Source organism: Lycorma delicatula, chromosome 9 (assembly GCF_047948215.1).
Source record: "Lycorma delicatula isolate Av1 chromosome 9, ASM4794821v1, whole genome shotgun sequence".
Classification (NCBI taxonomy): Eukaryota; Metazoa; Arthropoda; class Insecta; order Hemiptera; family Fulgoridae; genus Lycorma; species Lycorma delicatula.
In genome coordinates, this window is record NC_134463.1 from 60,570,150 (window position 1) to 60,586,117 (window position 15,968).

The 15,968-nt window shown below is 27.0% G+C and overlaps 1 protein-coding gene across 1 annotated transcript; it reads right to left on the bottom strand.

The window, feature by feature from the left end:
- Positions 1–3,929: 3,929 nt before the first annotated feature.
- Positions 3,930–15,914, bottom strand: LOC142330519 (major facilitator superfamily domain-containing protein 9-like). The gene is made up of 2 exons (XM_075375848.1): positions 15,471–15,914; positions 3,930–6,504 (listed from the first exon to the last, which is right to left on the bottom strand). Exon 2 carries the CDS (start codon positions 6,427–6,429, stop codon positions 5,155–5,157), a length of 1,275 nt encoding a protein of 424 aa, XP_075231963.1. The 5' UTR covers positions 6,430–6,504; positions 15,471–15,914; the 3' UTR covers positions 3,930–5,154.
- Positions 15,915–15,968: the final 54 nt, after the last annotated feature.

The following is a 15,968-nucleotide window of genomic DNA, read 5'->3' on the forward strand; positions in this document are numbered from 1 at the left end:
TTATATTTTGATGTTAAGTAAACAAATCAATATCATCAATGTGGTCTCTGGACTCTCCTTACAACCCATCAGTTATGAAAACATGTTGGACTGTTGGATTACCTCACAATTAACAAAAAATATATCATTACTAAAAATCTACACCGTATGTCTATATACTAACAATAGTTTTTCTCATTGTAGTGTTAAAAAAAAATGATGCAAATAATACCATTCATTCACCATTTTGTTTTGGGTTCAAATCCCACTCAGGCTTGGCAATCTTCCCACATCCATAAAAGAAAATAGGTAACTGTCATTCAGGCACCAACCTGTAATTATTTCATGAACAAATATATAAAAACAATACTTTGTTTATTATATAACAAAAATGTTATTCTTTCTAATAAAACAAATCTAGCAAGTTAACCTTAACTGTGACTGGAAGAAATGTATTCTATTTTTTCAAATTAAATATTTATGTGTGTACATTCCTCCCTCTAACAGTTTTCTAGTAATCCATCCCATGAATAATAATATTTAATAAAAAATATACTTTTTATCTATTTCGTTCATCAACTTTTTTTTATGAAAATAACATTTACTGCTTTTTAAAATGACTTTAAAATGTCACACAAGTCAATCCCAGTTAAAAGACTTCAGGAAAATGAACTATATCACTTTTGTACAGAGTTTACAAAAATATAGCAATAACAGATAATCATATAAATATAAGGGTATCTGAATAAACCTAGTACATGTTAACACTTGGCATACAAGAGCCATAGTATTATTTTAACAGTGATGCCACATAAAATAACATAATGTCTCCAAGCTTCTATGTTTTATAATAAATTCAGTTATAATATTACACATCTGAAAGCTTTGTAGATGTCATTTAATGGTGTATAAGTAAATGCAGGTATGTAGTATTAGTTGTGGAAACTTGACCGAAAGAAAACTTTTGTTCAAGATTTGTCAGAATATTTACTTTTGTTGTTTATTTGCATCTCTTGTGGTGAACAAGGCTGATGATGTGATGTTTAAAAAAAAAGATGAGACTGCACTACTGAAGAATCTGAAATTAAAGAAGATGATAGCAATAAAGATCTTTTGTACACAGAATTTCAAAATAATACCTAATTATTTCACGATTTATCAAAAAGTCCTGTTTTTCATTTCTTATGTGCAATTTATACCACTGGCAAATGTATTATGTAACATTAAAACTTAAAATAAGTTTTTAATAATGTACTGAGATAAACAAACAGTCAGTATTATGGGAAGTCTCTGTAATTAAATGACTACCACTCAAAAGTATAAGAGATTCTTAAACATTGTTTAAAAACTCCTAATAACCTTGTTTCTTTCCTTATGGTTATGATATAAATACTGCAGTTTTACTCCTAAACACCATTAATTTTATCATTTAAGATTTACTTTTGGTATAATTGACAGAATTGAAGGATATTTTACTTAGAAAAAAAGACATAAATTTGTCCACTTTCAGAACATCAGCAACTGAGTAAAGAACAATCATTTTTACAAAAACTTATATCATGATCAACATAGATATATTTTTTTTAAATTCTTGTTTATTTATATTCTAATTTTCATTAATGACTTTGTTAGTTAAATAGGTGTTTTCAAAGAAATATGTGTTTTTGCATCCATTCTGTGCATGACCAAATCTTCTATTATAGCTGAATATAAGGAATCATCCCTAATCCTAATGTTATTAACAGTTTTTTGAACAGCCAACTGACAATTTTCCATTATCATCTGCAGACATTGTTAATGACATTTGGACTTAGGCTTAGCTGACAGCCTTGCAGTATGCTGGATACTATAAACTGAAGTTTGGCTATTTTGAACACCAATCTTTAATTAGCATAACTACTATAATTTGTTTCCAGAAGCCTGGTTCATCTTAACAGTTGTTTCACTTTGGATATCAATAAGCATTTGATAGAATTTGATACAATAAGGTTGATCAATACAATTTCATATATAGAATAAAACTACAAATAGTACCTGTTAGACTAATATACACAATAGCTGCTGGATAACAATTGATGCTAGTAACTCTATTATCTAACAAAAAATATATGCATGAGCATTAGATAACAAGTGCTGCATTCTACCAAGCTTTCCCAGTCCCAATCAAATACTTTTTAAGAAAACAAAAATAAAATGTTTGGATATATCCAACTTCAAATTGCATTGGTCTTTAGTAATTACACAAAATTTACAAGAAGGCAGTTTTAAGTGGCTAATGACCATTAAAGACAATTAACACATTAAGAACACAAACAACTAGGTTTGATAAACCAATAAAAAAATCAAAATAACCAACAGCTTGTATTAAAATTTGAGGCTTGGGTTTATATAAAAATTTATAATTTCTAAATTAAGAATAATTTTACGTTTTATGAAATTAATAATATGAAAATTATAAAGAAATGCTTCTTAATAAATCAGATAATATAAAAAAATATAAAAGAAAAGATTTATTCAATAAATTAAAAAATAACTTTTGTAAATTTTTACTTTAGCAATCAAATAAAGTAGTAAATATAAATATTAATTATTTATACATAATGATTATAGAAATAATAATTACATTTTGTTAGATTTAAAATGGAAAATGGGAATGTGAATTCTAAGAAACAGGAAATGCTCATAAGAGAGCAATGTACTAGTATCATATACACAATAAAAAACTGTGTTATTTATTTATAAATTATAAAAAGAATCCCCATAAAAAGTAGTGTATATGTAAGATCTTGTATTAATTTCACCCAAAAAAATCAGTTTGTTAATTTAACATATACTAATCTTAAGAACTCTATTGTAACCTACAGCACTTAACAATACAAATTATGCTAAATTTTTTAAAAGAAATTTTAAAGAAATTTTTTAAAGAAATTTCTGTAATCCAGATTTAGTTATTGAAATTTGAAGAATAAAAATATTAATGAAAAATACAAAACCAAAAATATAAATATATGATAATGTATATCATAGTATCATTACAAAAAAGGTCAAAGATAATCAACCAACACGTGATTAAAGGATTATAGCTTTCAAGTAATTAATTTTAACTGGTCACAGTAAATGATACAGTTTGTACAAATAGACATGTAAATAAAAAGAGTCCTCACTTAACATCTATAAAATGTTCAATTACTGATTTACAATTAATATTTTTGTATGGATTCACATAGTCAATATAATCTCAGTTCCTACATGTAACAAAGGGACTTTCATAAACAATTTAGGTTATTTATTATAATAATATCAATTAGCAAAAGAAGTTAAAATGGGATCATTAATGATGTAATATACATCCCAAAACATCCCTCTTACTCATCTTACATATAACAAATAATAGTTAAAAATTACCAATGATTATTGTGGTAAAATAACCAGTTAAACTTTACAAAGTTCACAATATAAGAAAAGCAAAAAGAATAGATGAATAAACATCAAGAAAAATAGTTCTGAATATCAAATATTAAAGTAAAATTCCTTTTTTTATAAAAAAATGAATTAAATTCTATAAAATAATCCAAATTGCATACAACACTTTTAAAATACTAGACTCTACAATACTACTAGTAATAGAAATAAATTACTTTTATATAATATTGCAAAAAACATAAGTGGAATGATTTTCTATGCTCCCATCAATGCCTATAACAAGCAGCCAAACACTGCATAAATCACATCTCAAAAATGGAATATGATTAAAACTAAATATGCAACAATATGCCACACTGTGTTCAATCAAAAGTACACTTTTTATTAAAAAAAAAAAAAAAAATCTTTTATGTAGATTGAGAGTGATTATTAAGCTGAACCATGAAAGTTCACAAGAAGGGCACCAGAAAAAAATAATATATCTGCACTGTTGCAGGTACTGCACTAAAATCACTGCATGCGATAAATAATAATAATAATCTTTATTCATATTTTAATTACTGTTATACAAATGTTGAATAATTTCAGTGACATGCTATGCTATGTTCAAGCACACAGAAACAGATAGTTTACCACACTGTACGTAGTCATGATCTTTGACATTATGTCGCTTTAAATAACTGGTTTACATTTAACTAGAGTTTGTTGACATTTACAAAAAAAAATAATAATGGAACAATGTGTTATATAAATAAATAGATTCTATGGGTAAATAAATATATAGTATTCTTTAAAGTTTTGTTTTGTTTTTAAAAAATTATTGTTGATTTATATTGTAAATTTTGTGTAAATTTCCCAGAATTTTTAGATATATATTAATTTAATTATCAAGAGATACATTTTTGATTTAAGTGTTCTCATTATAAAATATCCATAAAATGTGACTTATCACACATTTTATTTTAAAATGTAAAAAACATGAATTGTTTATATGTTATACTCATTACAAAAAAATGGTAATAAAAATATAAAAAAAATTTAATAACATTAAATATAGTGTAAACAAGTCAGCTGTACAAACATGAGAAACTTTATATGTTTAACTAAATATTGTAAAAGCAAAGTAATTGATTTACGAACCCATAAGCATGTTAAAAACTGAATGTAAATTTTACAAGATTTTCTACTATTCTTATAAATACTATACCTCAGGAATTTTATAAGGAATTATTATTAACTAGAACTTTATAGACGATTAAAACATTAAAGAAGCTTAATGGTTAAGTTGTCAATTAGTCATATAAAAAAAAAATATATAATTTAATTGTAAAAAAATTGAAAATTATAAATATGATGAAAAAACAACTGCAAAAAAATTCATAACTGATGAAAAAATGTTGATACAAAAATGTTAACTTAAAAATAACACAATTTATGGTAGGAGTTCTCAGAGAATTATGTACTGGGTCATTTATGGGAATATTGAAGAAAATATGAAAGTAATTAAATATAAAATTTCACAATTTAGCAGTTGTAGTAGTAGTAGTAGTAGAGTTCTGACCCAGAATTTAAATTTCAGTATGTTTTAAAGATGAAAAACATAATTTTACTTCAAAAAAGGCATCATAGTAATTTATTTACAAAATTTTAATTCAAAAATTTTCAATGCAGCTCACATTAAAATAATTATGTACATGAATTATCTAATTTAACAAAATCCAATCCAATTCTTTTTTTCAACAATTACTTATTTTAAGTAGCCTTTTCTTTCCTTTTATAACTGATTTTTAAGGCAGCTGAAATAAAACTGCCTGAAAGCGAAAGAATAAATCCCAAAATCATAATACTAGAAGAAGTAGAAAAATCTTGAATAAGACCAGTTAATAAAGGTGCTAACATTCTGGCCAATGAAGAAATGCTATTTGATGTGCCCATTAGAGAACCTCTATGCTGAGTACTACTTCTTTTTAACAATAATTCTGTGCTAATAGTTCTAATAAAAGAGTTACTAACACTAAATGGCAGTAAACATAATACAAACACATAAATATTAAATGACAAATACATTGATATAAATGATAAAGATAAAATAATAAATAAATGATTGAGTTTTGAAAAGTCTAATGAATTTGATAAATATTTTGGATACAATTTATTAAATAATTCAATCTGCATTCCAGATGCAGCTGAAACTAAACCTTGAAATGAGATTGTATAACCTATGTATTTAGGCGAAATGTTAAAAGTATCTTCAATAAACACATAATAATTTGAAAAAAATACAGAAATACTAATACCTGCAATAAATTTCAGTAAAAATATATCCCAAAAACTACTCCAGTTTACATCTAATAAGTCATGTATTACAAAAAAAATGCTAGATGTTAGTGAAGGACTATTCTGGATTTTATCAGATTTATTTTCTAGAATAGAATCTGGGAATGCAAAAAATACAATTACACTGTTTAATAAGAACAATGAACCGGTCATAAAACAAATCAATAGAAATCCGTTATCAAATTCTGAAATATGACCACCGATAACAGGGCCAAACATAAATCCGCAAGCAGCAACAGCATTTAATGTTCCGTGAATTTCTGGTTGTTTATCTAAAGGAATGACATCGGCGACTAGTGTTTTACATATTGTCTGGGTATGTTTCATTAAACCTAAAATAACTCTTATAAATAATACCATCATAATTGACGTAGCAACACCTAATAAACAATACGATAAGGCGCATACGAATAATGTAAAGTATAAAACTGTTTTACGTCCGTAACTATCACTCCAACTACCAACAATAGGTCCAGAAAGTAGCTGAGTTCCAGCATAAGCTGAACTTATAGCACCAATTAAAGAATGAGAAAATCCTAAAGTCCTCAAATGTGCACCCAAAATAGGTACGATGCAACTGGCACCAAATAAGTCAATAAAACTCGATAAATACAGCCACATACGTATATCGTTTTTCATTTTGCTTTCTTTATTTTGTTTATAATTAAACTTATTTAAACCGATTTTCATCCAGTATAATTCATCTTGTTAATTTCCTCTACTTTTCCTTTTTTTTTTAGAAACACTGTAATTAGTTTTTTTACTCTGAAACAGAAACAGTAAAATATAAATACTATACATTTATATTACATAAATATAAAGTAAATTACATTTCCATTAATGACAAGTTAAACAGTTAATTAAATAGTGTAATTATCTATCCATAAAAAACATATTTTTTAAGTTGCCTTGATGTTACATATTCATTGCAACTTTCAAGAAATTGCATTCTGAATAATGTAACATGTACTCCACTTAAAAGCTTAATTTTTAATGTGCTCTAATGCAGTGATGCACTTGCATTATGGTATGAAAGCTAAAAAAGTGAAGGCAAGCCATACCAGTTATATTTTAACTTTATTGATTCCTTGATTCTGTCTTGCAGCCGCTGTCTGGTGTGTTGTTTCTAATCATATACCTAATCATGTGAGCAACACTGAAGCCTACTGATTTTAACTAAATAAAGCTGCTTAGATCATGTAGCAGACTTACACCATTACTAATACATTAATAGAATTCTACATCAATAACAACTGCAATATCCTGAATAAATTATACATAAATATTCTATTTAAACTGTTATTAACAATGATGTATAGTCACCACCAAGTTATAGCAAGCTTGGAGTGGCGATGATTTCTACCCAACTTATGTTGCATCACATTTATGCTACTGAGATGACTAATCACGATGTGCCAGTGTCTCAGAAAATAACAGTTTGGCAGTGACCTGTGGGCTGATCATCCAAGCTAGCCGTTACATGGTGGCTACTGTACACTACAAGTTCACATTAAGGTAGGATAGATATTTTCTTCAGAAATGAAAAAATTTCTCAGTATCAGATTAAGACAGATCTTTGCTCAGACAGATTAAGCAAAACCACAGATAATTAATTTTCATAAAAAGATAATAACATATAAAAACTTCAGGTTAATTTTAAAAAAAATAATATGAAATAACAGTAAACCAAATACGTGAAGATACTAAATAAATTAAATAAAACCTAAAAAATAACAACAAAGATGCATTATTAGAAACTGTTCGAATACATATTAAACAAAAATGAAAAAAATTTAGGGTTTTAATTTTTTATAAGTATTATTTACATATTTGACAGACATATTGTAAAATAAAATCTTTTAATTTCATTTTGAATAAATTTGGTGGAAAGATTTTTTAAAAATTATATAAAATCTCTTGTCTAGTTCAATAGGAGTGGATGTTATATTTCAGAAATAAATTAATTTGTTTTTGAAAGGTAGCACATTTATAAATGTAAACTCACATAGAGAGTCAGAATTTTTAATTTAATAATTATTGGTTTATATTACTCATACTGACAAATGCCAAAAAGTTTCAGATAGCCCATTTCTATATTTTGAAACTCACTCTGATCTCTTGAAGGAATTCCAACAATCAAGGTCATATTTCAGAAGTGAATATGTCTTTGGTTAAGTCCAAAGAAACTAAGCACAGAAAATGAGAGAGTACAAATCACAAGTGGAAATAAAGTTTATTTAATTTTTTGATGTAAAAAAAAAAAAAACTTTTTGTTGGATTAATCAGGAATTTGTACAACTTGGACTGTAAATGATACATTTTATAAAAATGTGATAATGTGATTGACTGCTCAAATTCATCAAGGTTTGAGGAAAATAGATCTTGGTTTCTTCTGCATGACAAGAAGCTCATTCTTTATTTGTTGTTTCCCAGTTTCTAATGATAAGGATTCTTCAGATGTTATAACATTGCTTACCTTGCCAAGTTTAACATAGGCCAACTTATTTTTTCTCCAAAAATAAATATTGCAATTAAAGGAACATTCAAGGATGTTGTTTTAACAATTCAGAAGACAAAGCAAACTGAATCTCGTTTCAAAGGAAGAGTTTTCTCAGGCATTCAATTCATTGAATGAGAGATGTACACAATCTATAGAATCAGGTAGAAGCTATACTGAATGAAGACAATAACAAATATTTTTCATTTACTGCATGTGATTTTTTAATAAAAAATCATAGCATTGCATTAATCCAAGAATTTGTCAATACACATGTCTGTAACCAGGAGGTAAAGAACACTATCTCCATTTTTGTCAAAAATTGGTTTATGAGTGAATCACACAGTATTTTTTCATTCCAGTGGTATGGCTCTTTCCATAGGTATACACCACTATCTCCAGTTGTAAATAATAGATGGGATAGTGTCTTTAAGATGACTACAAGTACAAATTTTATTATGGTAAACAACACCAAGTACAGATATTATATACCTCTTAGAACATTTCTGTAGCCCAGAGGTAAATAACACCATTTCCATTTTTACAATTTTACAGTAGAGCAGCTTAAGGTTTGAAATTTGCTTTTTCTAATTTACTTTGCTTATCATCCTACCATCATATTATTTCTACTAAAATACCTTATTAAGACATTAAGCCTCCATGTATGTGTAAAATTAAGTGTTACCAAAAAATTACTGAATTACAATGGAATGCAATTTTTAAGACTTACTGGGATTCAAGAAAGGGTCACAATTAAAAATGACAGTTCATTGCATCCTGTACTGAAGTAGACCAAAAGAAAGATGTAGAGGTACAGATGGTACAAAACCAAGAGAAAATTATTTTTATTAGTTTAAACATAAATTATATAAAAATAAGGGAATGGGTGTGTGATGTTTTTAAACACACTAACTAATACAATCGTAGTTAATGCAATTAAAAAAACAAGAACTTGGAGGGATTGTAGAAATAGATAAAAGAGGATGGCATACACCTGTCATGAAAACACCTGAAGAAATAATTCAAAATATTATTCTGCATGTAAATGTTATCCCAAAATATATGAGCTACTATTCACACTTCTAAAAGAAAAAAACAGTTTTTAAGTCTCAATTTAAATTTAGAAAATTTGTATTCATTGTAGCAAAAGGTCTATGCTGAAAATAAAATAGGTAAAGAAAAAGTAGCAAAAAAGTCGCTTTATAAAGATATATTCAACAAAATATTCAACTTGTCATTTAAGCAGCACAGATACCTGTGATTCATATCTAGCAAAATTAAAGGGTGGTAAAAAATTTATTCAAAGTAATCATGAATTGCACCTTAAAGAATCACAGAAACTGTATGAACAAAAAAGTAAACATATTCAAGATGCAAAGAACAGCCAAATAGTAAAAGTGTTGACAGCTGATTTACAAAAATGTTTACCAACACCACACTGTTAACAAACATCAAAATTTTCTACTGCAGGAAGTTGAGATGTTTAATTTCAAAATCTATGATTCCAATGATCGACTTCATTCTGTCTGATGTGGGATGAAAGTAAAGCAGGATATGGTAAAAATGGAATTAGCTTCTTCCATTCTAAAATGACTGAACAAAATATTTCCAATTCAGAAAATGAAGAAATAATATTAGGGTCAAATAATTGCTATAGCCAGAACAAAAATTTGGCTATTGTTACCTGTTTTTTCTACATTTTACACCAATATCCACAGATAAAGTGTATTAGTTATAAATTCTTATTAAATGGACAGTGTATGCATGTGGAAGCGACAATGTTCATGTGCTGATAGAACAAAACAAGAAGAAAATAATGAATTACTTACACCTACGGATTGACAGCAGTTGGTTCGCTAACATTAAAAAAAAGTATTGTTTGCAATCTGGAATTACATGATTGCAAGAATTCTAAATTACTGTACAGCAAGACATCTCTGTTTATTTTCAGGAAAATTTTTAATACGCAGCCAATATTCCTGTTACAATGTGTTCACATTAAAGTTCAGCAAGAAAATATTGGTAAATTATTTTATAAATATGATACTGATGTTGACAAGGAATTTCTTTTAGTTAATTTACTTTCAGTAAATTTAGTATCTAATGGCATATTTAAACAGTATCAATATATTTTTATTTTTACAAAAATTATTTAAGTTCATAATTTTTGTTGGAACTTTTTTAATTTCACCGATAAATAAGTTACCATCTTAATGTTTTTTTTTTTTTTTTTTATATAAAAAATATAATAAATGTTTTCACTATTATTATGATACTTCGAAACAAAAATTTATAAATGATTTTGTTCGTTTTTTTTATATTAATTAAATTTTTTTTTTAATTTTGAGAGCTAAAAACTGTCACTGGAAAGATATTAATAGTTTATAATTATTACATCTAAATATTTTAGCTGTGTTAAAAAGTAAGTTGTAAATCACATCTTTAAAGAAACTGAATTTACGAATATTACAATTTGAATAAGAGCAAGAGTTCTGCACAGCAAAAATAATTATGGTAACATGCAAAGAAGTTCATTCCACAAAGTTCATACAACTGGCACTAATTTCTACAGTGAAAGCAGCTTATTTTAAACCATAATAATTTAAATGACAAACTGAACCAAATTTTTAAAAAATTTAAGTTGAATCCCAATATTATCAATGCTTGGCTAATAAATCAATAATGCCAATATTTATTGATATATTGTGTTATGGTCTTTCCTTGTAAATGTGTTATTGTTACTTTCTACTCTCTTAGTCTAGCACTGTTCATTATAGAGTGAAGTTTAGTTTTCCATTAATTTAACTGTTAATATGGCAACAAAAGGTTGCATTACGATGCTGCATTAAAACGGAAGGTTACTGTATTTGTAGAAAATAATGGCAATAGAGCTGCCAGCCGTCATTTTGATATTAATGAAGTCAATATATGACATTGGAGAAAAGAGGTTGACCAATATTTTTATGCAAAGCATTGACCAAATGCTTTACTGGACCTAAATGAGGAAGGTTTCCCCAAATTGACAATGCTGCAATTGATTTTGTAAAAGAAAAATATATAAAAGGAATACCAGGAAAGCCAGTTGATGTGATTAGAATCTTTGAAAATCACCCAAGTTCATCGGTGTGGCATTTAGGGGAAGTCAAGGCTGGTGTGAGAGGTTAATGTGTTGCAGAGGACTTTCATTGTGATATTATACATCAATTTCTCAAAAGCTTCAAGTAGATTTTGAACAGAAGTTAAATTTTCAAACACACGTAATTCAACTTAAAGAGAATAACAATTATCAACTTAATCAGATTGGAAATGTTAATAAGATGCCTATTTTTTTCGATATGCCTCGCAATTATACAGTCAATGAGAAAGGAAAAAAGAAATTAAATTCATTACAACTGGCTATGAAAAACAATGAATTATGTTAACGCTGTGTTACAGCTGATGGTAAAGAGTTACCACCGTATTTTGTATTACAAAAACAATTCCAAAAAATGAATTATTTCCCACTGATATTGTTGTTAGAACACAAAAGCAATACTGAATGACAGCAGATCTTATGAAAGATTAGTTGGATGTGGTATGGAATAGACGTCCTGGATTTCAATATAAACTACCCAATATTTGGCGATTTACCTGGAGGGATGAGAAGTCAGTTACACCCATTCGACATTACGGTTAATAAGCCCTTTAAAGATTATTTAAGAAAACAATATGAATCAAGGTTAATGATTGAAGACCTCCCACTAATACCATCAAGGAAAATTAAAAAAGCTGTTCATCAACAATGGCAAAGTGGGTGACATCGGCATGGAAACAAATCCCAGAAAAGTTAGTTCAACATTCATTTAACAAATATTGTATTACAAATTCCTTAAATGGGTCAGAGGATGATGTATTATTGGAAGATGAAGATGCAAATAAAAATTGTGTTGATTCAGAATTACAGAGCAATAATAAAACTGAATACGAAAGTGACTACTCGGATACAGATAGTTAAATAGATAGATAAATAATAATATACGTAAGTAATTTCTATTGTAATAAACTTAATTTGAAATATATAGTTATAAAATTATGTGGTTTATATTTTTACTTTCCCATCTAGCACTATAGCAATAGAAGGGAAAGTATAGTAATCGATGCAATTTGGGCATATACGATCTTTACAGGATCTTTACATTTTGACACCTAAGCAATCCAAAAAATCAAAAAACTGGATGGAAATGTGCTGGATCTTTGTGTGTGTGTGTGTGGCCAGTTTTCAGTGTTGGCCTCTAAATCACCTTATATTTCCAGAACTACTAGACTGATTTTGATCACACTAGGTCAGATTACTTCTATACATTGATGCCATTAAATTATAAACTTAAATAAGAGTTTTTATTTTTCTAAGACACATTTGTTAACAATTAAAAAATAATAATACTTCCAAAAAAAGTTTTGCAAAATTGTATCCCCCCAAAAAATGCTCAACAAATGAACTAGTGGCTAAGTGGGTAAAGTGTATCATTAGTACTCCCTCTCACCATAAGGAGTGCTAATATAACACTGACGTACAGCTGCTGTAGTCATCTTTCTTTCTTTTTCTGTTTAGCCTCCAGCACCACCTATGTTATAACGTCACAGGTGAGTGGTAGAATTTAATAATATTTAAGAGTAAAAAAGTATTTAAAGTGGCTGCTAGTACCGCCACACCCGTGCAAATCAAATACGGTATGCAAGCGCGCTTTAGTTAGAATCATGAATTAAATAAATAAAAAATATTACATTTAAATAAAATGATAAATATTTTTAATTAAGTTGTATGTGTATGTAAGCCACACAACAGAAAAATGCCACGTGGCGGGAAAGTCCTACAACTATGTTGTCAGCTTTTTTTCTTTAATTACAGATTTTTTTTATTTTGAATGATTTTTAAAATGGGGGTGCATCTTAGAATCAAGTGAATACAGTACATGCATACAAACATATACTCACTTATAATATATTTTTTGTCTTTACACAAATATATATATGGATTTACTGTAATTTATTTATTTATTATTTTTGTTATATTTTAAGTTGTAATTAACTTTGTAAGGAAATTTAATAATATTTGCAAATTCAACCAACACTGATTTACTAATAATACCTTCCTGTTCCAGAGTGTATGACAGGCAATCTTGTTACAAGGATTAGTAGAATTCTATAATTTGCATTTTTATTATTATTACTTTTTTTGTTATTAAAATGTAATTTAATAATGCAACTGCAGTTTAATTTGTTTATTATTTTTATTTATTTCCAGAATTCTAAAAGAAAATGTATTTTCATCATTTGCATGTAAACTGACTGGGTAAAGTTATATGACAGGAAAAGAAAATTAACATATGGATAACTGTTAAGACAACATATTTATCTATTTCAAATAGCTAAAGTATTTAAAAAACTAGTTAGCTGACATTTCATGATTATTAATGGTTTTTTTTTTAATGAATTCACAAAATCAAATTTAAAATTACCTTTTTAGATATAATCACTTAATATTTTAAATTCTGATGAAAAAGCAGATAAAAGAAATCAATATGTATTTAACACTTTTTCATATTTTATCTTTTTTACTGTTTAGCCTCCGGTAATTACTGTTCTGATAATACTTGAGAGGATGAATGATGATGATATGTATGAGTGTAAATGAAGTGTAGTCTTGTACAGTCTCAGTTCGACCATTCCTGAGATGTGTGGTTAATTGAAACCCAACCACCAAAGAATACCAGTATCTACAATCTAATAGTCAAATCCGTGTAAAAATAACTGACTTTACTAGGACTTGAATGCTGGAACTCTCAACTTCCAAATCAGCTGATTTTGGAAGACGCATTCACCACTAGACCAACCAGGTGGGTCCTATTTTAACTTAATTTATATCTTTTTAACTATTATTATACAATTATTAAATAATAATATAATTATATTATATATTTATTTACACACACACACACACACATATATATATATATATATATATATATATATATATATATATATATGCGTGCACGCACACACACACACACACAATAATTAAACCATTATAAAAACTTATTTACTTTTTGAATGTGGTATAATTTAAGTATTATCACAACAAATTAAAAGTAAGCTATCACAGTGACTGATAGTCTGTCACCTTGAATAATTAGATTAGGATTAATAGTATAGTATCATTATACATTTCACCTTCTAAGCCATAATAAAATATTATTACATTGTACAGATTTTTATGGCAGATTTTTACATTCATATTATTCGTTTATTTTTTATCAAAATAAAAATTTTATAGCACGTCATGAATTGGTTTCATTATTGTCTCCTCCATTTTAATCAAAAAATCAATATTCCCTACTTAATAATATACTAACAAAATACACTAAAAAACAAATCATTACTTATAAATAATAATATTTCCTTAATAATATAAACATAGTAAACAATGACTATACACAACACAAACAACAGTAACGTCAATTGATTTTAAACATGTTTCTTTTTGCTAAAGTCTTTTAAAAAATATATAGTACAATGTTGTAAAAAAAAAATTGTGAACTATTAAAAATTGATCATGTGAAGTATTAAAGTGAATGATTACTGCTTGAAATCTATAATGTAATTAAGCATGACTGTCCACAGTATATATAAGTTAAGGTTTCAAATGATACTAATGAGTTAAAAATTTGAATACTGCCACTCCAAATAAAAAACTGGGATATTAAGGATAATTTTTATCTAATCTGGATATTCAGTAATCCAGACCAATTGCATCCATTCAGATCTGGATCATCAAGCTGCTACTATACTTTCTTAGGCTTATCAACCTCAGGGAACGTGCAATATTGTTTCCTGGAATAAGTCACTTCATTAAATGTTTTGGAACTGAATTGTAAATTATAATTAAGTAGGAACACACCAGAAAAGAATTTAATGTATTGAAGTGAAAAGGCAGTAAACACCTGACCTGAACAATTTTATATTGATGATTAATAATCTACAGTAAATGAATAGACTACAAAAAACTTACAGCTAATAGAATAATTAGAAAAATCAACTAAATTTAACAGTATGAAGAAAAAACTACAAATTTTTATCAAAACAAGAAACTCTGTTAAATAATTACGACAAAGAAGTTTATATATATTATATATATATATATATATATTATATATACACACACACACACACACACCACATTATTAAAAACATTTACCTGATATGATAAATTGGCAGTAGTGGTTAACATTCTAATATAGAAACATTTTTAATAATTAACTTTTCCTTGTCACGTAATTCTAAACATTTATGCATAACCAATAGCTATTTAATAATTCACAATGTGGATAACATCTTAACAAAACTAATTAACTGAAATGAAAAAGTGTTATAATTTTGCAAATCACTTAAGAACCACTTCTTAATTTCAAAGAATATCAATTAAAACTCATAAGATAAAAGAATTTTAAAAATTACTTAAATGATAAACCTGCATAATAAGATTTAAACAATTTATAAAATGTTAAATCATTAAAAATTCCTGAATTAAAAAAAAGTATGTATGCAAATTCATGTTAATATAAACTTTTGTAACAAACTGAAATCTAAGACTATTACAAATCATTAACAGCAGTTATAACAATGTTGATTCATTTATAATATTAAAATCGCAGATGTTGCAACAATATACTCTTCATTAATACATCAATGTGTC

What these genes read in the sequence shown, in the direction of transcription:
- LOC142330519 (XM_075375848.1), bottom strand. Translation starts at nt 6,429, where the DNA reads ATGAAAATCGGTTTAAATAAGTTTAATTATAAACAAAATAAAGAAAGC.